The sequence below is a fragment of the Chiloscyllium plagiosum genome, unplaced genomic scaffold, assembly GCF_037043375.1.
Source record: "Chiloscyllium plagiosum isolate Xiang-an unplaced genomic scaffold, Cpla_swu_hap1 HiC_scaffold_4, whole genome shotgun sequence".
Lineage (NCBI taxonomy): Eukaryota > Metazoa > Chordata > Chondrichthyes > Orectolobiformes > Hemiscylliidae > Chiloscyllium > Chiloscyllium plagiosum.
Genome location: NW_028270142.1, coordinates 109642156 through 109668662, shown reverse-complemented (window position 1 = coordinate 109668662; position 26507 = coordinate 109642156). Strand labels below are relative to the sequence as shown.

The following is a 26507-nucleotide window of genomic DNA, read 5'->3' as shown; positions in this document are numbered from 1 at the left end:
ATATGTGCTCATCTGTATGCATGTCCCTGTGTGTGTGTGCATGCAAACATGTATGAATGCATGTGTTTGTGTATGCCTATGTGTGCCCACAGGTAAGCATGTCTCCAAGCATATTTGAATGTATGTATGTGTGTGTAATACTTGGCTCAACAGTGGAATACACAATTGAACAGCCTCAGCAACTCATGAACAACACTTGCAAGAGCAGAAGAGAAAATTAAAGAAGAAATCTGAGCCACTTACACAGTTTTATGAGTCTTCATGTGTGGTCGGAGACGAACTCCCAGGGCCTGACATCGCTCAATCATTCGTTTTGCATTATTTTCAACTTTCTGGATATCAACGGTGAATGCAGGGGTCAAGAGTTGCTGAACTGATGCTACAGAAGCCATGGCGAACTTGTGAGATGAAAGCCCAGTCTTGGGTTAGTCATTCAGGCAGCACCTAGACCTAGGGTGTCATTGGAAGGAAGAGGAAAATAAAGTTCATGTAACGTTAAGTTTCTCTCTCCGCAGATTGGAGTTTGGTCTATTCCAAACCCTAACTACTCCATGTATGAAAAATACTTTTTTCTTAACGCACATTTGCCACTTTCACAAAACATTTTGAAACGTTGCTCTCTTATTCTCAAACCACTTTTGAGCAGGAACAGTTTCTGCCTATCTACTCTGTCCAGGCCTCTCAGTGATTTTGAACACTTGTTTCAAGTCTCCTCTTAGCATTCTTCTCTCCAAGGAAAACAATCGCATCTCCAAACTTTCTTCATAACTGAAATATCTGGAACCATTCACTTAGGAAAGTCAGTCTTATTCAACAATGCATGCACTCAGTCCTAGGTTAAAAAGTCTGAATTTTTACTTTGTACAAAAGTAGTTCATAGTTTGTAGTTGCCATTGAACTGAAGGCTACAATTTAAATTCTGTAGTTGCCACTCTTAGACAGGGTTTTAATTTTCTCAACGGTTCCAATGAAAGGGCAGTTGAATAAAGAACCAGCTGAAACTGGATCCTCATTAAGTGACTCTGATTGGCCATTTATGTTGAATATATATAAGTAGCCAACTTGGTGTGACTTAGCATGTCTGGAGGCAACTTATAATAGAATGTCACAGTTGAGTGCTTCAAGGAGGTAAGTGAAGGAAGAGTATGTGGTGTTTGATCACTTTTGCCTAAACCTTCCAGCTTCTAATTAAAAAATTGATAACATAAAGATCAGAGGATTCTTCAAGTGTAAAAAGCAGGGATATGAGATTAATCAGATAATAAATTAAACAAAATACAATATTGATGAGTAATGTGCTGTTGCTGTAGCATGTAGAAGGCTGGATACTAAACTGATTCAAAGCAAATTTATCTTTAATAAGTTTGCAGGTCAAGGAACTTTGTATCTGAGTTAAGGAGTTGGAATCCAACCAGACATGCTAGTAAACAGAAAATATATATGAAAAAAAGACATATTTAATGTAAAGTTGTTGACACTAGTCACCAATTCTCATTGTTTTACAGAAGTATTTTATCCAAAATATCTGGATGATCTTGAAAGTGCTGTTGCAGGAAGTTTCAAGAACAATGTTCAATTTTTGTTAGAATTCTTTCTAATTAAATATTCTAGTTTTTGTCAAAAGAAAGACTGGGCAATTTGAAAGATTCATTGTATTATTAAAACACTTGTTAATGATACTATTATATGGAAAATAGATTTTACGAAAGTGCATGCAATCTAAGACATGGAAGATGAAAATAAAAAGTTTCCTCTTCTTTTTTATTAGTTTGTTTGAAGGTAATCTCTATGTCACCAAAGGTTTTATTATAAGAAGAGTGTGGTCTATTACTTTAGCAAATTATTAAAGTTAAGAGAGAAATAAGTGGATATTAATTGTTTTTATAAAATATTTTTATTGTAAAGATTTATTTTTTATAAAATTACAAAACTACAGAATTATAACAACCAACAACCACACTACTCTATGTAAAACAAAAGAACAACAACACAAACAGAACAAAACTATACTCATGGCCAAGATAAACAAATCAGTCAAAGTAATAAACAAATAACACAGCTCAGTGCCACGAAACAATAGCTCCTGACCTTTGACAGCATTAAATATTACACCTGCATTTGTTTGAAGTTCTTCCTCTTGTGACACCAAGTTCACAAAACCAAACCATCATGGCTATACAAAGGCCCAAATTAAAATGTCAGAAAAATCTGCTTCAAGGTAAGCCAAAAAGGGCTACCATGCCTTCGGATTTTTTGGTGCACCATATTTGTGAGAAAGTCCAGGGGAATATGTTCCATGATAGGCTTGCGCCAATCAGACAGGCACGAGAGGTTTTCAGACACCCAGCACGTCAAAATGTCTTTCCTTCTCCATGTGTATCTAAAGAAGCTAAATTGGGCAGGTCCAGGAGAAGACAGAGCGGGTCCATCTTAACGTTGGTCCACAAGACCCTCTCTATTACTCCTCCCACAGCATTCCAATACGTACAAAGCCTGTGGCAGGACCCCAGGCAGTGAGTGAGAGTATCCATATTTATTTTACACTTGGGACACATTGAGGATATCTTAAATTTTGAGAGACAATCTAAGGCCAAATGGACCCTATGAAGACTCTTCAATTGCATGGCATGGGTCCTATTAGAAATGTAAATCTTTTTCGCATTCTCACAAATATTCTCCCATGCCTCAGAAGAGATCTCAACTCATGTAGTCATTCAATATCATCCGAGGGACCACCCCCAACAGATAATAAAGAGTACTCACTAAGAGTGCTCTTGGCATGAAGCACCCTATTCTCTACATCAGATCTGTAGAAGTCAGTCAAAAGTACAGCTTCTTTTTGGATAAAATCTCTAATCTGGAAAAAACGAAATAGGTATCTGCTAGATAATCCATTCTTAAGGATTATTTGGTCAAAAGACATCATTACTTTCCCCTCAAATAAATCATCCAAACAAGAAACTCCCCTAGCTGCCCAGAGTTTAAACCCAGGGTCCATTGTCCCTGGCTGGGAACCCAGCATACCAATAGTAGGGGTAAGAAAAGATGTTTTAGATGTATTACTCACTCTGCCACATTGCCCTCCACACTTTGACAGTATTAATAATTATTGGATTACACTAAGTTTCCACAACTGTCTTCATTTTGTCTAGAGATAATAAGCTAAGAAGAGGACACTTTACCTGGGAGACCTCAATATCCAACCATATTGCTACCGGGTCCTCACAAACCCAGTCACTTACAAAAGATAAAAGGGAGCTTAATTGATATCTTTTAATATCCAGGAGGTCAACTCCTCCCAGTCCTTGGGGTAATTGCAATTTCACGAGCTTAATAAAGGGTCACCTATGGTGCCAGATAAAAGAGCTAAACCAACCATTAAGTCTCTGGGAAAAACCAATGGAAGCATCTGCATAGGGTTTAGCAAACAAGGAAGGACATACATTTCAATAAGAGCTACTCGACCTAACCAAGATATTGAAGGGCCTCCCATCTTTGAAGATCTTGTTTAATCTTGTCAAACAAGTGGACAAAATTAGCCTTAAATAGCTGATCGAAGCTGGGAGTAACTAAAAGGCCTAGGTAGAGAGACCTCCCTGTGACCACTGAAAGGGAAACCGTGACTCACCCTCGACGTCTGGTATTCCCCTAAGATCCACTCCCACCCCACCCCCACCGTAGACATAGCCTCCAATTTTGAAAAATTAATCTTGTAACCCCAAAAAGAGGCACAAAAACTGCTGGGTTCAAAAGAAAAATAAGAACAAAATCTGCAAATAATGTAATCTTATGTGCCTTTGATCCCACTTCTGGGGCGGCTATGTTAGGATCCCTACAAATAGCCTCTGCCAGCGGCTCAATCACCAGCGTAAAATGTAGAGGTGATAGGGGACAACCTTGCCGACTGCCCCTACAAGTATTAAAATTACTAGATCTTACACCATTGGTGAGAACCGCCGCCAGAGCATCACTATGAAGGATCCTTACCCACCTGGTAAAGACTTCACCGAGACCAAACCGTTCCAGGGTATAAAAAAGATATGGCCACTCCACCCAATCAAATGCCTTTTCTGCATCTACAGAAATTATAGAAATCACTTATCCCTGAACCAATTGCTGCTGACACGCTTGAATCATATTGAGTAACCTCCTAACATTGTTGAAGGATCTGCGGCCCTTTACAAAACCAGTCTGGTCCCCTTGGACAATGGAAGGCAACACCATTCCAGCCTTAATGCAAGAGTCTTGGACAGAATTTTAAAATCAGAATTTAAAAGCAAGATGGCTCTACAAGAAGCACAGTCCTCCAGGCTCTTCCCTTTCTTAAGAATGAGAGAGATACTAGCCTCTCTCAAGGGTGGCGGGAGGCAATCATGACTGTACGAGTAGTTGTACATGTCCAACATCGGCCCTGACAATATATTTATAAATTCTTTGTAAAATTCACTAGGAAGACCATCAGGGCTGGGTGCCTTTCTACTTTGAAGGTGCTTCACCGCCTCCTGTATCTCTTGCACTGTTAAAGGGGCATTAAGGAGAGGTGCCTGTTTGGAGGTCCCGCCTGGAAGATTTAGGTTCTTAAAAAAGAACTCCATCTTTTCCCATCTATTCCACAGTGTTCTGACTGGTATACTTCAGAGTAAAACCTCTGAAGTACAGCACTGATCTTTTTAGAATCACAAGTGAGAATCCCAGTCCCTTTCCTAATTGAGGCAATAGATTGTTGAGCATTCTTTTTTCAGAGCCAGATATGCCAAATATTTGCCCTATCACCATGTTCAAACAACCTTTGCTCCTCAAAGAAAAGTTTCTTCCTTGCTGTCTGGGGAAGCATGGAATTAAAGGTTGACCGAAGAGCTGTGACCTGCTGCAACTTAACCACCGATGGCCTCTTAAAATATGCCAACTCGGCTGCCTTCAGTCATGCCTCAGCAGACGCTGCTGCTCTCCCTTCTGCCACTTCCAACTGGCAGAATAAGAAATAATTATCCCTCTAGCATAAACCTGAGCAGTCTCCCAGGGAACAGATGGGTTACTAGCCGTATTTGAACTGATGGCCAAGAATGCTTTAAACTTGTTAGAGAAACACTCAACGAGCTTACTGACGTTGAGAATAAAGGGATCCATTTGCCAGTGCCGTGAACCTGTTACATTGTCCTTAATCTCAACCACTAAATATACTGCTGCATGATTGGAGGTGGCAATATTCCCAATTGCGCAGGGTATCACCAAATCCAAAAAAATAACTGAGGTTAGGAAAAGATCAATCCTTGTACGACGCTTATGCAGATTAGAAAAAAAATGTAAAGTCCCTACCTATAGGGTGGAGCTGTCTCCAAACATCGACCAGCCCCAGTTCCACACAGAAATCAAGTAGCTGCTTAGATTGTGGAGACAGTTTTGGGGGCCTTTGGGCATTCCATCCGCCATAGGGCCCATAAGGCAGTTAAAAATCCCCCCCCCCCCCCCCCACCCCCCCCCTCCACACACACACACATAATGATATGCCATGACCCAAGGGCCATCAATTTGGAAAATGCATCAATCAAAAATTTAAGGGGAAAATGGACGAGGAAAACACCCGATCAAACCCACCCTGCTGTGACTTCAAATTTCTTATCATCAAGGTGAGTCGCCTGCAATCGGGCAATATCCATCTTCTCCTTTTTAAGATTCGACAGTACCTTTTTTCTCTTGACCGGCAAGTGACTCCCTTAATGTTCCAAGTCCATTATTTAATAACACAGTTAGCCATGACCCCCGACAACAAACTTTGGACTCCCAAAAGGAAGAATTCGACTTAGAAAACGCTGAGCATAAATAAAAACAGTCCAAAAACTGCACGCACTATAACTACAATACCTAACATCTACATCTACACTATAACTACAATACTACATCTACAAAAACACTAAAAAACTAAACCAAGTACCAATCATGAAAGGTACTTGATGGGAGATTCTAGCCCCTGCCCACAGGAGCACTTACACCTGCCACATACACCTCCATTTCTCCTTCCAACTTGAGCCGCACCCCAAACCCAAGCAAAAGAAAGAGAGAAAAAAAGTGGTAATGCAAACAAATACATTTAAAAAAGGATGAACACTCTGCCCATCCTCAACTATACCTGAACACCAATTAACATCGGGAAAAAATACTCCAATAACGTTTTCTTTAAGGAAAAGATAGGAGTACAGAAAGCCAAGGAAAAAAAGCATTACTGTGCATATCCTATAGTCCATCCATTCTAATTTAAAGTCTCCAGAAAAATTTTCGCTTTTTCTGAGGAATCAAATGATTTTACAGTGCCCTCATGAGTAAAACGAAGCACCGCTGGGTACCTTACAGAATATTGAATACCAAGGTCCCTCAGTTTTCTCTTAACCTCATCAAATGACTTCCTTTTACGGATCATGGCCGCAGAAAAGTCCTGGAAGCACATCATCCTGGATCCCTTGTAAATCAAGGCCTGTGGATCCTTCCCCACCATTCTGGAAGCTTCCATAACTCTCTGCTTGTCCCTGTAGCACTGGAATCACACCAAGACTGAGTGGGGGTGCTGGTCCAAACTGGACCTGTGCACAACAAACCCAGTGAGTTCTGTCGATGTTCACACTGCCTGCCTTGGCCTCCCAACCAAGAAATCGCAGCAGTCAGTCTTCAAAAAAGCTTGCTGGCTGCTCGCATTCCACTCCCTCCGGCAGCCCAATGACATGGATATTCTTTCTCCTACCTCTGTTTTCGAGGTCGTCGACCTGTTCGATTAAGGTTCAGACCTGTTTCTCGAGGGCCTGGATCCACTCCGTTGAGAACTCGATCACGGTCTCCGACATTGCAGTCCGCCGCTCAACCTCTTCCATTCACTTTCCAAGCACAAGCTCCTGCTCGTGCTTGTGCAGCATGGTCGAGATCGGCTCCAGCCAAGTACGACACTCCTCGATCGGCACCTAGATCATCTCCATGGTCTGTTGGGTAGCTGATTCCATCGCAGTCGTAGTCACCGGCATGCCCAATGCTGTTGGCAAATGTATCCCATGTGTTGGGACTTAGTCGAATGTTTCCCTTTAGTCATTCTTGCTTACCAAAACAAGATTTAAACAGTTCGATAAGTGTTTAACAACTATTTTTTTCTGACAAAAAACTTAAGTGGGGGTGGGTAAAAACACCACTGCACCTGGGTTGGGGTGCAGAGCACAGCAAGGCAGACCTTTCAGCTCGCCGCCATCTTGGATCCCCTGATGTTAATTGCTTAATTGTCTGGGATATATATGTGAAGGGAACTGTTGGAGGATTAGATTAGATTACTTACAGTGTGGAAACAAGCCCTTCAGCCCAACAAGTCCACACCGACCCACTGAAGCGCAACCCACCCAGACCCATTCCCCTACATTTACCCCTTCACCTAACACTACGGGAAATTTAGCATGGCCAATTCACCTAACCTGCACATTTTTTTTGGATTGTGGGAGGAAACCGGAGCACACAAAGGAAACCCACGCAGACACGGGGAGAATGTGCAAACTCCACACACACAGCCGCCTGAGGCGGGAATTGAACCCGGATGTTTTAGTCAATACATTCTCAATCTTATGTCTTAAGCTTAAATCCAATTAGACCATAAGACCATAAGACAAAGATGCAAAAATTAGGCTATTCAGCCCATTGAGTCTATTCTGCCATTCAATCATAGTTGATACGTTTCTCAACCCCATTCTCTCTCTGTAAATAAGCCCGCAAGACATAAGGCATTTGCATTGTTCACCAGTGATCCTTGCAAAATCATACCCATATGAAGACAGGATCTGAGTCAGCTCTGATGTTTCCCATGATTAATGATCTCTATCAGATTTAAACCATGCATGGTTGACACTTGGTTCAGTATGTGATCACTATGCAAATCATATCTCAGTGAGGATTAGGACACAAACAGAAACATTTCATCAAATATAGTCTTACACATCCAAAAGACATGCAACCATCTTTAAAAAAAGGTTAGGTGTTATTTTTACGAAACCAATTTTCTTGGTGAATTACCTTTTCACTTCTTTCCTGTTAGAGTTTGCTGAAAGTGCGGCTTCATTCAGGGTCAATGTTCAACAGTTGAAGGGATCATCCACAAATTGCATAAAAATGAAAAAAGGCTGAATTTAAAGAAATGAGATGACAGCTGGATTCCACAAATAACAACAAATGAACAGTTAAACTCCAAGCGGCATTGCTTCTGGAATAACTAATTGTTGTGCTGCAGGTTTGAGGTTGACATCTACTTGGGGTTGTGCTGTGAGTTCCTGCTGTGGATCTTCATGTAACTGTGAGAAACAAAAGCTCACTCACTTTAATAATTTCAGTCCGAGACAAATATCTGAATCCGCCATTTATTTATACACCTATAGGTGGGTGCCCTGTCTCATTACCAGGTAAGGTAATGACAAAATGCACACCAAATCCAACAAACTCTCGAAATTTATACAGTTTGAATCCCCATATTTTTCCTTATTCCATTGTTTGTTCCCTGCTTCGCTTACGTCACTCATTCCTTAAGACTTATCCCACAACTTCTGTTTATCCTGTTTTGTCCGTGACAAACTCTTATCTCTGACTCCCATAAGGGTGTTTGACGTCAGTCTATTATAGATTATTGATTAGGCATATCTTTTCTTCTATCAGCATCTATTTCCATCCAGAGGCCACTTTGACCTCTTTGATTAGGGTTTGTTCCTGTGTCCCCGTGTAAGGGGGAAACAGATGCTTTCCTGTTTGCCCATATATCCACCATTGTTCTGTATTCACGTCTCATGCTTTCTTTTTGCTGAATATGTATTTTCTCATTCCCATTCTGTATCAGAATTTATACTTGCAGAAATAACATTAATTCATTTATATCCCACAATTTCCCCTTTTCCTTTTCATTACTATCTGTTATCTTCTGCATTTTTGTCTCTTTTTTTTTTAACATTGTTCCCAAAATTCGCAAGCATCATTTCAGAGATTTCATCCATCTTAGTCTCACTCATCTCCTTATTATTTAGTTGATAAAGTTCCTCTGTCAAATGTCCCCTCAGGGGCATTCGTTTCATCAAGGCTGTTTCAATCAGCCTCTGGGTGAGCCCTCGTATACAGGGTATGACACAACAGCCAATGACCACCAATACCCCGACTACTACTATCAGGGAAGTAAGGATAAAAACCACCACCCCCTTTCTCTGCTAAAATCATATCAAGGGCTATTCTGTTTTCCCATGCCATCCAACTTGTCGCATCAAGCTGTTCTGATATTCCTTTAACCGCCTCTCTTGTATAATTTTATAAATCGCTGTTGATTATAAAAAATGTAATTTATCCAGTCTACATTTTTATTAATTGTTGCCCACCAAAAGAGAGCTGACTCAAAGCCTGCTGCAATCTGGTTACGAGCTTTGAATTCAGGTACTCCCCTAGGGACTCCTACCGAATCAAGATAAATCCTGTCATCAAAAGAATTATCTAACAGTAATCTCTTACCCCTTCCCTTTTTCCCTACTATCTTTTCTTTCTCAAATGCCAGGGTAAATGGAATTGCCAATTGTACAATTGCGCATATCCCTCTCCAATCCGGAGGGAGGGTGGGTCTCAATATTTTTCCTCCACAGTACCACCACAGATCCGCTCGGGGAACCTTTAATGCTGAGTAGTTCCCTCCCTTCTTCGTTTCGGTAACATTCTTAATCTCTGTACATAATTTCAGCTCCCCCAAATGTCTCGACCGACTCGTACCTCGCCTGTGCACACATGACGTGTGATTTCCAACTGCGGCGGAAAATGTGGGGGGAACTTTTACATCTTTCTCCTCCAAGGGAGGGAACATCAGAGATAGGGAGGTACAATTCCTATCATTCCATGCAGTCTCATCCTGATACAGGGCTATCATACATTTCATGCCCTTCCTGTCTCGCTTCCACCCGAGCGGAAAGGGAACCACCTGGGCCACTGGCCTACCGGAGGCACATGCATAGCAATTGCTTTTGTTCAGACTTTTTACAGTATACTTTACTCATTCAACCCAGGCATTTGTATCCCCGTACCCAGTCTCTATCTCGATGATCTGTTTCAAATCCTTTACCTCTATAATTTTTACTACTGTAGGATCATTGGGAGGAGTGAAAGGTTGTATCTCATTACCCAGTAATTCTACCCATTTTTCCCTGTCCTATGCTAATTCAAAAACAACAGCCCACAAACTCCTTCCTATTTGCTTTCATTTCAATCCCAAATGTTTCATTTAATTGTACCTCATAAGTGCCACCTCCCAAAACCGCTCCGTGCCATGTGGTTTTTCTTATCGTTAAATATATGGGGTTACACTTTTTATTGGGACAATCGCGTGCTGGTCGGAAGGGGGCCCGGTGTATTGTGACAAAACCATTATACCAGGTACCATCCTCGAGGCCATCCCCATAGGACTTAAGATGTATCTCTGAGTTGCGGTATTGTCTCTGATTAGCTACATTCCCACAATTTACTAAGCTACATATATCAGTGTCTATTACTTGTGGATTATCAGACTCAGGAACCATTAATAATACATATGAAAATGATATGTGACAAAATCCTAATACCAAGAGGGCTAGCATCATAACTCTAAGCATTCCCAGTATCCTGATCATTATGCTAAAACACAAAAAGGCTTAATATACAATCTTACAGAAATAATCCCGCGCCCGCATCGCCACTGTATAGTCAATTACTCAAAGTCTCTTTAGTCTGAGTTTCAGCGGGTCTTGTGTTGATTCGGCTGTCCAGACTTCTTCCTCAACTGGAGGGTCCACTGGCCCTTTGATCCGAATGTAGTGAGTCCAGCCTTTCTCCACCGTCCTTATTGCCGTTTCAGTAGTCAAAAGAGCCTGGTACGGCCCTTCCCAGTCTGGCTGCAGCTTAGTCTCTGTCCATTTTATTAAGATTTTATTAAGACCCAATCTCCTGGCCGGATGGGATGAACAGCAAATTCAAGGGGCGGAGTCTGTGCCAATAGACCCTGTTTTCTGAGGAAAGATAAAGAGGAGGACAAGCCCAGTATATACTTCTTTAAAAACAAATCTTTAGTTTCGGGAATTGGCAATTCTCCCTGTGTTCCCAGATAAGGTAATTCAAATAAGATTTCATAGGGGGATAGTCCCAAATCTTTCCTCCGCCAAGGGACAAGCCCAAAAGGCATCCTTTAAATCTATCACACTAAACCATCTGTAATCATGAGGGATCTTACTTAATAACGTGTAGGGGTTTGGCACCACTGGGTGCCTGATCTGTACTATTCGATTTAATGTTCTCAAATCCTGCACTAATCGATAAGTTCCATCAGATTTCCACACTGGTAGAATTGGGGTATTATAAGGAGACATACATGGCTCCAACAAACCATCTCTAATCAGTCCCTCAATTACTGGCTGCAGTCCCCGTTTACCTTCTATGGAAATAGGATATTGTCGTTCACAGACAACGTCCCCTTTCCGTTTTAAATTTATTGTAAGGGGAGGGATCTGTAGTTTTCCACGATTCCCTTCTCTAGCCCATACTATAGGGTCTATCTCTCTCTCTGCATCCTCTGTCAACATTGCCAGTTGTACAACTAATTCTTCTTCCTGAATTCCAATCTCCAGTCCTAAAAGGATAATTAAATCTCTCCCCAGTAAGTTACTTCCTATATCAAGGATATACAGCAGTTCCCCTGTGATCCTATCCTTAGGACCTTCTATCATCATAGGTTCAAATAGTGGAACAGTAAATCCTTCCCCTTTCACCCCCGAAACAGTAATTGACCGTGTAAACATTTCTACTTTCTTTGGTTTTAAAATTCAGCGATGACCGTGCTGCCCCGTATCTACTAGGGAGATTACCTCCTCCCTACACGGTCCCACCATCAAGTTTATCAAGGGTTCCTGGTGGGCCCCTGAGGGCAGGAACCCCTGACACCCCTATTCTTCAACAAAATTCATAAGTGGAATTGCCTTTTCTTCCCTTCGTAGATCAGGACACTCCCGCTTAAAATGCCCTATGTTTCCACAATAATAGCATCCTGCCTGTGGAGACTTCCATCTCTGCCCCTGTCGCTCAAACCCTCTATCAAATGTTCCCCCTTGTCCTCTCCCTCTTTACAAACACTTTCTGTGCCTCTCTCAACAATTCATCTAATGGTTTTTCACTCCATCCTTCTATCTTCTGTATCTTTCTCTGTATGTCTGGCCATGCTCTTGTCACAAAATGTACTTTCAAAAGACCCTGTGCCACTGGGTCCTCAGGGTTCATTCCAGAGTATTTCCGCATTGAGTCCCTTAATCTTTGCAAGAAAGCTGAGGGAGTCTCATCTTTCTCCTGTCTAATTTCAAAGGCTTTAATCAAATTCTGTGACTTCGGAACTGCCTCCCTTATTCCTTTTAGAATCAGGTCTTTCAATTCCCTCATTTCTTCTCTATGCTCCGGGTTTTGGTTTTCCCACTGGGGGTCTCTGAGGGGAAACTTCATCTCTCCCTGTCCAGCATCCCCATCTCCAATCGGGTGTTCCCTGTCCCATATTTTAATGGCAGTTCCTCGTACAAGTCCCCTTTCCTCCCCAGTAAATAATATATTCAAAATAGACATTAATTCAGCCCAGGTATACAGACTGGGCCCCAAAAATTGAACAATTTGTTCAGACAACCCCACCGGATCCTCAACCAGGACCTCCATTTCCTTTTTAAATGTTCTGACCTCCCCACTGGTGAGGGGGGCACTTACAAACCCAATCTCTTTGTCCCCTATGGGTACCTCCCAAAGGGGATAAGTCGTTACGTTTTTCCCCTTTTTCTTTTTTTTAAAGAAATATTGCAATATTTCTAGCTCCCCATAACTTCAAACACCAATTCATCAATTCATGCTTGACTAACCTTCAAAGCCTGTTCCTAACGTATAAATATATTTATATATATTTACGTTCATTTCTTCAGTATTTAATAGTCAAAATGCAAAATGCATACAGTTCCCAATTTTGCAATTCACTGTAATTACCCAGTTTTAGTCCTTTAATTTAGATCCAGAATTAGTTTCCTTAAATCGTCCTGACCAATCATTGCTCAATTACAATACTATAAGTCGTAAAATAATCAGAACTTGCCTTAAAAGAATTTGTCTACTCAAGTTTTTTTAAAAAAACAACTTCTAATGCATGAACAATGGCTGAATCCAAGGTCACAGATATTAACCATAGAATTTTGCTTTTACTACAATCTAATGTTGAACTGAAACTTCAACTGTCCTCCATAAATCGCTTTTATGTAAAGATAAAAGAGATTAGTTAGAAACTGATAGTAAGGCAGTCATGATCTGTAAAAAGAACAGGAGTTATCATTCCTTTTTTTTTCTTCATAATCACAATAGAATCCTTAACCTTAAAAGAAATCATGTTAAATTTCCATAACAAAAATCAGATTCAAAACAGTCCTGGAACTCAAGCTCCAGGGAATAAAACACAAACATTCAATCACCAACAAACAAATGTTCACTCAAACCAAATCACAAAGGGTTAAACTTCCTACCAGCTGTACAGCTCTTTTCATTCTCTCTCTCTCGCACATTGACATATAAACTCAGATATTCACAAACCCAGTCTTCGTCCGATCTGTACTTTGGCCAGAAGACAGCGGGACGAAGAATGGAGTCCTTAGTCCATACAAAGCAACAATATTTAATCATCTTTCTCCCTTGCACAAGTATTATTTTGCCAATTTCCACAACATCCTGCCCAAAGGACTTTCCGGAGGAATGTTGTAAGGGACCCCGCCTCCATTTCCATTGTCTTTTCCTTACTTTGTTTCCCCAGAGGCTTTTTTCTTACCCAAAGCGCAAGCCATATTGAGTTCCTTCGTTAGTCCCTTATTAACTACTAAAACTCAATCCCGGCCACCAAGGCAATACTTAAAAGTCAATTTTTTTACCTTGGTCTGTGCACAGAGTTGCCTGGCCCCTTTTGTCACCGTATTTTCTATCGAGCTCCTATCACTGTCTGATTCAGATGTCTCTCTTATAGGATTCACATCAGTCACCCAAGGGAGCAGACCAAACCGGGACACGAGACCGCTCCTCAATGGGGAACGGGACGCGTCTTCCCAGTGTCCAAGGCCAGCCACTCCCCCCGGTGATGGAAGAAAATCCCGGACGAGCCCCCAATTGTGAGAAACAAAAGCTCACTCACTTTAATAATTTCAGTCCGAGACAAATATCTGAATCCGCCATTTATTTATATACCTATAGGTGGGTGCCCTGTCTCATTACCAGGTAAGGTAATGACAAAATGCACACCAAATCCAACAAACTCTCGAAATTTATACAGTTTGAATCCCCATATTTTTCCTTATTCCATTGTTTGTTCCCTGCTTCGCTTACGTCACTCATTCCTTAAGACTTATCCCACAACTTCTGTTTATCCTGTTTTGTCCGTGACAAACTCTTATCTCTGACTCCCATAAGGGTGTTTGACGTCAGTCTATTATAGATTATTGATTAGGCATATCTTTTCTTCTATCAGCATCTATTTCCATCCAGAGGCCACTTTGACCTCTTTGATTAGGGTTTGTTCCTGTGTCCCCGTGTAAGGGGGAAACAGATGCTTTCCTGTTTGCCCATATATCCACCATTGTTCTGTATTCACGTCTCATGCTTTCTTTTTGCTGAATATGTATTTTCTCATTCCCATTCTGTATCAGAATTTATACTTGCAGAAATAACATTAATTCATTTATATCCCACATAACTGAACAGGCTGATTGTTAACCTGCAGATCTTTGGCCACATGGGGAAGGATGTCCCAGGAAGTAGAGGGATCCAGCATGCAGAATTTGCTCCTTTTTCACACTTGTCATTAAGGTGTTTTGACTCAAACCATGATGCAGCTTGATGTTCAAGTTGCCACTATTTTGAACAATTGGTAACAAACTCCTCCTGGTCATTAATGTCAATGCTGCCACATTTGAAAAAGAGTGTTAATGTGTGTGTAGCATTTTCCTTGTTCTGCTTTGGAACATTTGACATTGAAAGTTGTGAAAGTAGGACCAGTTTTCCTATATCCAGACAGTGTCCTATCCACTGTGGTTAATTTTGAAAGAGTTTCACTCGGATGCTTACAGAACTGGGTTCAAAAAGGACATCGGGAGTTCTTTTACTGTATTGCATTTGAATCCAGTAACTGCGACAGAAGCATTACCGGTAGAATTTCTCTAGTACTCTTATGTGTCACTGATGCACAATCTAGGTTTCATTCCAAAACAGCTGTCTTGACAACTGTTCTGTACACTTAGAGTTGTGTTGATTTGTGGACATCTTTGTTGTCAAAGACTCAGTTGGTAGACGGCTGAGCTGGTGGAACTGATCCTGTGTTGCATCGTCTCATTGAGGAGTGGCTGCTAAGGCATGGGCAGTGTTCAATATATTTCAGAGTGTCTCCTTCAACTTACATGGGAGGTTGAATATTTGACGCATTCCTGATGAAGGGCTTATGCCCGAAATGTCAACTCTCCTGCTCCTTGGATGCTGACTGACCTGCTTTTCCAGCACCACACCTTTCGTCTCCAGGTTGAATATTTGACCTATCCTTGACAACGTTCATGGATAGAAGTCTCTTGTATGCAAGTCTCTTTAGTGAGATCAAGTGTGGTTTACAAATCTGATGCAGAGTGGGAAACAATGCTACAGTCTACTCCATGCTGTAGGTCATGTAGATGTGGTGGTCAGTTTAGTTTGGTAAACTATTTCAAGGAAGTAGCCCAGACCCTAACTTTGCTAGTTGTTTTAAGCAGGTGTACAGTGGATATTCCAGGAGTGATGCATCTGGTCAAAACACTTCGTTTTAAACAAAACAGATTTTATTTGTAAGATTACCAAGTGAAACACATACAAAAGGGAACAGAATACAGAATATAGAATAACTTAACCTAACCAAAAACCCAACAGGTTATCCCATCTTAATGACGCTGTTCCAAATACTTACAACAATCCCCATAAACACCCCTCAGCAAAAAAGGTAAAATCAAACACAGGGTCTTACAAGAGAGATGTTAGAGAGAGGGACGACATTCGTGTCTCGACAAGGCAATGGCAATCATGTTTTCTTGACCTGCCACATGCACAATTTTCAAATTGAATGGCTGTAACAACAAGCTCCATCTAAACAGTCGGGCATTTTTATCCTTAAATTTCTCCACAAACCTCAATGGGTTATGATCAGTGAATATGATTGTCTCAGATATATCACTGGTTTAACATAAACAATAAATGTTGTAACACCAACACAAGCTCAAAGTCTCCTTCTCAACTGTCGAACATTTCTGTTGATGGATACTCAATTTCCTGGAGAAATACCAGATAGGTCTTTCTATCTTCCTGCAAAATGATGCTATTCCAAATACTTACACAACAATTCCCATAAACAACTTTCGGCAAAAAAGATAAAATCAAACACAGGGTCTTACGGGAGAGATGTCAAAGAGGGAGGATCAGCATGGACCTGCTTCTTTGGGTCCAGCAGCTTCACAATGACTGCTTGCTAAAACCAAACCAAACTAGAGAAAAGCTGAGCTGGGAAACTGGCCACTCCCCTTTCATTGTACAAGTGTTCTATTTTTAAAAGCCTTTTGCCTGAAGCAGTATCTGTTAGCTATAATCAAATTGGCTCAAACTCTTCAAACCTAGACCTTTTGGAATCGCTGTTTTTACAACCTCTCTGAGAAAAGCCAAGGACAGCATATGGACTTCAGCAAGGCATTTGATAGGGTACCCCATGGTAGGCTCATTCATAAAGTCAGGAAGTATGGGATACAGGGAGATTTGGCTATCTGGATTCAATATTGGCTGGCTGACAGAAGGCAGAGAGTGGTTGTAGATGGAAAGTATTCTGCATGGAGGACCGTGTTGAGTGGGATCCCACAGGGCTCTGTTCTTGGGCCTCTGCTCTTTGTAGTTTTTATAAATGACTTGAATGAGGAGGTTGAGGGGTGGGTAAGTAAATTTTCAGATGACACAAAGGTTGGAGGTGTCGTTGATACTGCAGGCTGCAGCACAACATAGACTGGTTGCAGAGCTGGGCTGAGAAATGGCAGATGGAGTTCAACCTGGATAAATGCAAAGTGATACATTTTGGAAGGTCGAACTCGAATGCTGAATATAGGATTAAAGACAGGATTCTTGGTAGTGTGGAGGAACAGAGGGATCTGGGTGTGCAAGTACGTAGATCCCTCAAAGTTGCCACTCAAGTGGATAGGGTTGTTAAGAAAGTATATGGTGTTTTAGCTTTCATTAAAAAAGGGGATCGAGTTTAAGAGCCGCAAGGTTTTGCTGCAGCTCTACAAATCCCTGGTGAGACCACACTTGGAATATTGTGTCCAGTTCTGGTCCCCCTACTATACAGGCTTTGGAGAGGGTGCAAAGAAGGTTTACTACGATGCTGCCTGGACTGGAGCACTTGCCTTATGAAGAAAGGTTGAATAACTTGGACTTTTCTCTCTGGAGAGAAGGAGGAAGAGAGGAGACCTGATCGAGGTGTACAAAATAATGAGAGGAATAGATAGAGTCAATAGTCAGAGACTTTTCCCCAGGGCAGGATGAACTGGTATGAGAAGTCATAGTTTGAAGATATTAGGAGGAAGGTAAAGAGGAGATGTCAGAGGAAGGTTCTTTACGCAGAGAGTTATGAATGCATGGAATGCGTTGCCAGCTGTGGTGGTGGAAGCAGAGTCATTGGGGACACTTAAGCAACTGCTGGACATGCACATGGATAGCAGTAAGTTAAGGGGTGGGTAGATTAAGTTACTATATTTTACATTAGGATTAAATCTTGGCACAATATCATGGGCCAAAGGGCCTGTTCTTTGCTGTACTTTTCTATGTTCTATAACCTTTTTAAAGGAGCAGCATTGTCATAGATAGATAGGAATGGAACCATGCAAGTATAGTGCTATTCAACTGGATGGTACTAGAAAAGCATTGAAGGAGGATGATGTGGTCAACTGTGTCAAACTGAAAGTCAAAATGGATAAGAGGAATAATTTACCTTGGTCACGATCACATGTCATTTGTTGTTTTGCTAAGAGCTACTTGGGACTGTGGGGTGGAAGGAAATCTAATTGGAAGATTCAAACATTGAATTAAGACAGAACATTCTGTTAAAACTTATGCAATATCCATGGAGAGAGATACAGTTACTGTTTCAGATCTGTGAATTTTTTACCAGTTCTGGTGAGGAATGAAGATCAGTGATAAAGTAGAATGAAGTGATTTGTATAGCTGTTCACAATGAGGTAGTGCCAAGTGCTTAAATGAGATCTTCTGAGCATGCCTAAGAAGCACAGAGGGAAGCTGTAGGCTTAATTCACAGGTGAATTCTGGTACATTGGCGGGTCAGGTAGGTGAGGAGTTTGGGTAACACAAGCAGTACTGCTGAATTCTAGCAGAGAATTGGGAAGGCAGAATACCGCAGAGTGGAGAAATGAAACATATTATAAGAAGAGATGAATCAGCGAATGAGGTGAGAAAAAAGAAAAATTGCAACTGGATGAGCTGTGTTCATGTCTGTAGTGCAGTCAAAATACATATGTAATACATAGACAAGGAAAACTCAAGTTTTAATGGCCTGGTTAAATAAAAATCTGAATACATAAAGACCTGAAAGTATATAGGAAATAGATAGGAAATAACAGGAAGGAGTTCAGGGTTAAATAATAGTGTTTGAGGTGAGTTATTGGTGAAATAAGATGGAGTCAAAAAGAGGCATCAATAAGGTGCTTGGAGATAGGTGAAGCTAGCGGAGTCGAGAAGCTGTTTGAAGGCAGAACATCAGGGAACACACAGGTATTTTTTTGGAAATAAGGATTCAGGAGGTGTTAAGTCCCTTGTAGGAGTAGAAAGATGGTAGCAAAGTTATAGGACAACATAAAATCCAGAAGCAGCAGAGGGTTGCTCTTTGGCTAGTGCTGTAAACTGATCAAATTTACTCATATCATTTGTATGCATCTTTGATGCCACTAATTTATCCCAAACATCCCCTCTCCCATGAAATAACAGCAGCTGCAGAATCATTCAAAGTTCAGAGTGACTCTATTATTATTTCTGAATCCTCTGACAGAGTTGTAACTGTTCAAGTCCATTTTCCTGAAGGCCTAACACATTGCAGTGGCCCTGGAACCAGTTTGAACAGAGCTGAACCCTATTTAAGTAATTTCTTTTTTCTCTTTTTGTAAATCAAAATGGCACTACATTTTGGCAACCACTTTTCACTATATCTTCCTAGATACGTATGACAATGAGATCATTCATTCATGTTGATATCTCTGTCACAATGAGGAGCTGTATTATTAATGGTGAGAATACACAGCTTGGTAAGATCAAAATTCACAAAATTGTCTGAGCCTAATGTTTAACAACAAGAAATAGTGTATTATATAGAACTAAATATCTTTAAGCAGACACAGTGAAGGAGTCAATAAGATGGTGGTGAGACAGTGCTGGGTGTTATCAATGTTGTGGAAAATGTGTCTAAGTGTTGCTTCTGCAGAAGTCAGGTACTCAGAAGTCATAAAGACTCAGCTATCAAGGGGGGGGGGGGGGAAGGGGTTGCACGCTAACAACAGGCCACAGACAGATGTGGTAAGCCGGTTAGATTAGCAGCTGCACAGAGCAATACAACTGTCACATATGAGGTAAAAGGGAAGGTACAGAGAGGCTCATAGAAAACTGCATAAATGTGCAATATTATTATTCAGAAGTATGCCTACTTTGTGCTCACCCAAGCTGGCAAGCACATATGAATAAAGACTGCTTCGGAATTTGACTCGGGCTAAAATTATTTGGCAGTGAGCTTCGTTTCTGACAATGCACTGTACATGAAGAAACTGTCCTGATGTTGGCATAAGAAGTGGGCAAGAGGCTTAAAATGAGACAGTGCTTCTAATGGACAATGGCAATTATTAACTGCTGAGGGGAAGGAATAATATATAGCCAAGTGGACCGAGGGGTGGGTAGGTGATCAGCAGTTTAGTAACAACAGAATAAAGGGAGCAAGGGCACAGAACTCCAAACTCCCTGGATCCACCTGAATCCAGCTCCATTTTGCGTTTTTCACCGGGTACGGAATTTTCTGACGCTCCCTCGCGGAGGTGAGCGTCAAGGACAGGATCCGGAAGTGAAAAATTAAAGGCGGATGAAAAGGCCGTGACCCGGAACCGGAAGTAAGGTGTTAGCCCCTGAGTAAGATGGCGGACCCGGAGGAGGATTTGCTGCTTTTCAGTGTCAGTGACCTGCCGGTTCGTGGCTACGGCCTGATGGAGGAGATCCGGCGGCAGGGCAAACTCTGCGACGTGACCCTGCGGGTAAGGCCCGGCAGCCCCACACCCTCCCTCACTAACCCCATGCTGTCGAGTTAGTTTCGTGTCCGGGGGACTCCTTATTGACTCGTGGGTCTTTAAATAAATCTGGCCTTTTGCAGGTTGGTGACCACAAGTACACTGCACATCGCATTGTGCTGGCTGCATCTATTCCCTACTTCCATGCCATGTTTACAAACGACATGATCGAATGCAAGCAGGATGAGATTGTCATGCAGGGAATGGACCCCAGGTAGGAAGAGCTCACATCCTACTCTCTGTCATTTACAGATACTGAGCTATTCCCATTTATTTTGTCGCTTCTTGTTCTGTGCAGCGTCAATGCGTGCTGGGGGTGGAGGTTGCTCCATCTGCAAAGACGTTGCCCGAAGAACAGTATATGAAACTGGTGGATTTTAAGTATCCTGTGCCACTGTTTAAACACCATGGTGTTTTGTTCGAATGTTCCTCCTCACGCACCAAAACAAATGAAACTACCTTCATAATATTTGTGGAATGCACTGGTATATGGCTCTTATGGTTTTCTTTGTCATTGAATTCAATGAAGTATTTTAATATGTGATATGTTCTGTATTGTTTTTGGAAAGGTTTGGAACTTTTTTTCATGATTTTTCCCTACCATCTCACCTCAACATTGAGGAGAAGAGCAAGGTATAGCCAGTCTCCAATGTTTACACCATTTGTAGTAATCACAGTCAATCATCTACCTTTTGGAAAATGTTATGATCAGAATAGACATCAGAAGGCTTTTGCCTGAAATGTCGATTTTCCTGCTCCTCGGATGCTGCCTGACCTGCTTGACTCTAATCTCCACCATCTGCAATCCTCACTTTTGCCTATAAATTACAATGGATCCACTTTAACAGGTGTTCTGAACACCTGTTATATTCTGTAGTTATTTTTAACCTGCTAATTTTTAAAAGGTTATCGTGTATGTATACCTGTATCCAGTCAACAATGTTTATAGGTAAAAACAATGACTGCAGATGCTGGAAACCAGATTCTCGATTAGAGTGGTGCTGGAAAAACACAGCAGTTCAGGCAGCATCCAAGGAGCAGGAAAATCGATGTTTCAGGCAAAAGCCCTCCATCAGGAATATAGTTGGATGTTAGAATCCAGAGACGTACCAATAGAACCAAGACATGGTAACAGTGAAACTAATCTCACTGTACAGTTATTAGCTGATTGAAACTGTAGTTGTTAACAATGTGAACAGATGACAACGACTTAGCAGCTCACTATAACCCGTTGCAGGGCAATTAAGGATGGGCAATAAATGGCCATCAATACCCACATAATAAATGAAAGGAACAAATCAATAAAAAGACTTTCCAGTTAGTTCAATCAGCTAAAATATTTAATATAGGATCAGGTCAATCTCTGCTACAACCTTTGACTTGGTTTAATCCAATGAACTTTCTATGAACTATACATTGTTGAAGAATCATATTAGGGCAAATGCATCTCAATGTACAGTGGTGACTACATTTTACTAATCATGGACAAGTTGCTGAAGGATGGTTAACCGCTCTGGTTAACAAGGATTCAAAAGTTATGTTGCAATTATATAAAACGCTGGTTAGACCTCACTTAGTATTGTGAGCAGATCAGGGCACCACATCTTAGGAAAGATGTATTGGTCTTAGGAGGAGTACAACGTGGGTTTACAAGAATGATATCTGGACTTCAGGAGTTATGAGGTGAGATTATACAAAGTCGTTTTCTTTAGAATGATAAGCAATGATTTGATTTGAAGTCTTCAAGATATTAATCGTCTCTTGAACGGTGGAACAGGCTTGACAGGCTGAATCGCCTACACTTGCTCCTATGTTCCCAAGTTCTGAAGTTAAACATTAATATAAGTCAGTACTTCTAGGGAATAAGCAAGATGACCAATGTCTTACCAATGAATCTGGATTAAATGACTGTAGCATGGTAGTGCAGTACTCCAACCATGAGGTGAATGAGAGCATGCTTAAAACAAAATATTGATGGGATTTTTGTCATTTTTGTGTAGCTTTGAGAAGTGTAAAGGTGATAAATTCTGAAATGAACCTGTCTTGTATTCTCACAGTGCTTTGGAAGCGCTCATTAACTTCGCCTATAATGGCCGGCTGGCAATAGACCAGCAGAACGTGCAGTCGTTGCTAATTGGTGCCAGTTTCTTGCAGCTTCAGAATGTAAAGGATGTATGCTGCACCTTCCTGAGAGAGCGGTGAGTGTTGGGAGTGGGGGAGAAAAATGCAATCATAATTCGGAAGTGTTGCTTCCAGACCTCAGTATGTCAATACAGTGCACACTGGCCAGGGAGGGTCCAATCTTGACAGAACCGATCCCAGCATGAAGTGAAATTTGACCACTTTAATTGATGTTTTATTCCTTGGTCACAGGAGGAGAAAGAGACAAGCTAGAGTTCTGCTTTCTGATTGTTCTTTTGTTTCCTGCTGAAGTATTTATCTCATCGGATATTTAGAGGATATGATTCAACTTAGCTGTGATGCACTAGAGACTTAATGACTTTCTGATAATTGAATAAATGGAAATTGAACTGTGTTGAGAGACTAACTAATGCAGACCATTGGGGAAAAATATTTCAGGGTGTTTAAATCCAGAACTGAACCCTGGCAGAAGTCTGTGCCTTCAGGGGAAGAAACCATGATTTGAAAACTAATCTGGGGTGGAAGATTGCACTGGTTAGACTGTACGCAGTGGTATGGTATTAAGGTGATTGTGGTGATAAGACTGAAGAAGGTACTTGGCCCTCTGGTGCTTAACTGCATCGATCAGGAGGTTTTTAGTTTCAGTCCCAGAGTCTGCTTTCAATGAGCTCAGACAGCTGACCATCACAGTGCCACATTTAGTCTCTGTGCAATAAGAAGAGAGCAAGTGTTTCCTCTGCTAGGGAATATCTTTTAAAAATGAGGGGAATTGAGAAGAATTACTAGTTTCAGTGGTGGCAAAAATTTGGAACCTGTACCTTTTTTTTAAAAGACTGTAAATATTGATTCAATTTAAATTTGTCATACAATTATTAATAGAATCATATCGGACTCAAAATGATAACTGTTTCTCTCCAAATATACTGAGTTTCTCCAGCATTTTGTGTTTTGATTTCACATTGCTATATCAGGTTGGTGTAACAATTTCCTCAATTATGTTTGGCTTGTAACTAACTCCTGTATTCATGGATAATAACAAAATCTGTTTCCTAATGATTTCCAATATAGAAGGATTAGTCATAGTGATCAATTCTAGTTTTTAGAAAGTTTCCACTAACGAGTCATAGAGATGTACAGCATGGAAACAGACCCTTCGGCCCAACCCGTCCATGCCGGCCAGATATCCCAACCAATCTAGCTCCACCTGCCAGCACCCGGCCCATATCCCTCCAAACCCTTCCTATTCATATACCCATCCAAATGTCTCTTAAATGTTGAAATTGTACCTCCACCACATCCTCTGCGTGAAAAAGTTGCCCCTTAGGTCTCTTTTATATCTTTCCCCTCTTACCCTAAACCTATGCCCTCTAGTTCTGGGGGAAAAGACTTTGTCTATTTATCCTATCCATGCCCCTCATAATTTTGTAAACCTCTATAAGGTCACCCCTCAGCCTCCAACGCTCCAGGGAAAACAGCCCCAGCCTGTTCAGTCTCTCCCTGTAGCTCAGATCCTCCAACTCTGGCAACATCCTTGTAAATCTTTATTGAAACCTTTCAAGTTTCACAACATCTTTCCGATAGGAGGGAGACCAGAATTGCACACGATATTCCAACCGTGGTCTAACCAATGTCCTGTACAGCTGCAACATGACCTCCCAACTCCTGTACTCAATACTCTGACCAATAAAGGAAAGCACTCCGCCTTCACTATCCTATCTACTTGCAACTCCACTTTCAAGGAGCTATGAACCTGCACTCCAAGGTCTCTTTGTTCAGCAACACTCCCTAGGACCTTACCATTAAGTGTATACATCCTGCTAAGAATTGCTTTCCCAAAATGCAGCACCTCGCATTTATCTGAATTAAACTCCATCTGCCACTTCTCAACCCATTGGCCTATCTGGTCCAGATCCTGTTGTATTGAGGTAACCCTCTTTGCTGTCCACTACACCTCCAATTTTGGTGTCATATGCAAACTTACTAACTGTACCTCTAATGCTCGCATCCAAATCATTTATGAGAAGAAAGTGAGGACTGCAGGTGCTGGAGATTAGAGCTGAAAAATGTGTTGCTGGAAAAGCGCAGCAGGTCAGGCAACATCCAAGGATGCTCCAAATCATTTATGTAAATGACAAAAAGTAGAGGGCCCAGCACCGATCCTTGTGGCACTCCACTGGTCACAGGCCTCCAGTCTGAAAAACAACCCTCCACCACCACCTTCTGTCTTCTACCTTTGAGCCAGTTCTGTATCCAAATGGCTAGTTCTCCCTGTATTCCATGAGATCTAACCTTGCTTATCAGTCTCCCATGGAGAACCTTGTCGAATGCCTTACTGAAGTCCATATTGATCACATCTACTGCTCTGCCCTCATCAATCTTCTTTGTTACTTCTGTTCTGTTACCCTTCTCATTTTTTTATAGACTGCATCCTAAAAACTGCCTTGGAGTGCGTCAGTTTGCAGAGACAATGATGTGTACAGTCCTTTATGATGCATCCAACAGTTTCATCCATCAACACTTTGTGGAGGTATCCATGTCTGAGGAGTTCCTTGCATTGCCCTTTGAGGAGGTGTTTGAGCTTGTTGCTCGGGATGAGCTCAATGTAAAGTCTGAAGAACAGGTATGATGGGTTTACTGTGAGCGTTTGAGTTGGGACAATTGGTAGTGAGACTAGAGGGAAGGTGTTTACGTTGATAGTATTAGAGATCGTTGTTGATTTAAAATCTTAGTAAGAAACATGATCTGGATTATTCCCAATCTCTTCCAGAAAACAACAAATTTTCAGTTACTGTTGATCACATCATTGACCATCAACAACATCATAGCCTGAGACTATTCTGTGGCTTTATGAAACTTTGATAATGTTACTTTGTTTTCAAACCACTTAAAAATAACAACTGCAAATCCTTTCTGATAACAAAATAAATTAAAATGTGTAGGAGGAATGGAATGGAAATAGCATAGGAAGAGGAGGGAATGATGTAGAAATGATAGGATGGACGAAAGGAATGAAATACTATCGGAAACAGAACCGTAGTATGGATGGGATGGGATTTAAATAAGTTCTGTTGTGATTTTAAATTTCGGAAACTGCCTTGATTTAGGAAAGGTCCATTAAATTGGAAGATAGAAAATGTAAGTAATTTTAAAAGAAAGGGAAGGCAGCAAAACACTACAGGACAGTTGGCTTAAAATCTGTCATAATGAAGATAATTGACACCATTAATAAAGAAGTTAGAGCAGGATATTTGGAAAAATTCAACGAAATCGGGCAGAGTCAGAATTGTTTTATGGAAGGGAAGTCACGTTTAGCCAATCTGTTGAAGTTTTTTGATGAAGGAGCATGTGATGTGTACAAAAGTAACTGTTGATGTAATACACTTACATTTCCAGAAGACATTTGGTGAAGTGCCACATTAATATTTATGGTGTAGGGGATAACATATTGGCCTGATATAAGATGGGTTGGCTAAAAGGAAGCCAAGAGTAGGCATAAATGGATTTTTTTTCGGGTTAGCAAGACGTAACAACTGGTGTCTTACAGGGATTGGTGCTGGGACCTCAACTCACGATAATTTATATAAATGACCTAATGAACGTATGATTGCCAAATTTGCTGATGACACAAAAATAGCTAGGAAAGTAAGTTGTGAAGAGGACATGAGAGACTATAAAATATTGAGAGTGAGCAAAGATATGATAAATGGAGTATAATGTGGGAAGATATGTAATTGTCTTTTTGGCAGAAAGAATAAAAAATGTCTGCTCCCTAAGTGATGAGAGATTGCAAAAATCTGAGATGCAGAGGGATGAGTGTCCTTATGCGTGAATCTCAGTGGTTAGTTGCAGGTACACCAAATGATTAAATGAAATAGAATGTAACCATTCATAGTGAGGAGAATTAAATACAAAAGTAGAAAAGTTATGCTTCACTTACATAGGATGCTTATGACCTTATATAGTGTACTG

The 26507-nt window shown here is 41.1% G+C and overlaps 2 protein-coding genes across 5 annotated transcripts in view; one reads left to right on the top strand and one right to left on the bottom strand.

The window, feature by feature from the left end:
* LOC122548958 (D-serine dehydratase) overlaps nucleotides 1-8168 on the bottom strand; it is a 61628-nt gene extending 53460 nt beyond the window's left edge. Inside the window, exons 1-2 of the mRNA XM_043687978.2 lie at nucleotides 8035-8168; nucleotides 244-450 (exon numbers count right to left, since the gene is read on the bottom strand). Of these exons, the coding sequence (XP_043543913.1) occupies nucleotides 244-392 (149 nt within the window). The 5' untranslated portion in view covers nucleotides 393-450; nucleotides 8035-8168. The remainder of the gene's footprint in view (nucleotides 1-243; nucleotides 451-8034) is intronic.
* Nucleotides 8169-20235: 12067 nt separating this feature from the next.
* klhl18 (kelch-like family member 18) overlaps nucleotides 20236-26507 on the top strand; it is a 41221-nt gene continuing 34949 nt past the window's right edge. For all 4 annotated transcript variants that reach the window (XM_087986582.1, XM_087986583.1, XM_043687980.2 and 1 more), the window contains exons 1-4: nucleotides 20236-20363; nucleotides 20480-20610; nucleotides 22454-22594; nucleotides 24960-25158. In XM_087986582.1, coding sequence (XP_087842708.1) covers nucleotides 20247-20363; nucleotides 20480-20610; nucleotides 22454-22594; nucleotides 24960-25158 — 588 coding nt within the window. In that variant the 5' untranslated portion in view covers nucleotides 20236-20246. The remainder of the gene's footprint in view (nucleotides 20364-20479; nucleotides 20611-22453; nucleotides 22595-24959; nucleotides 25159-26507) is intronic.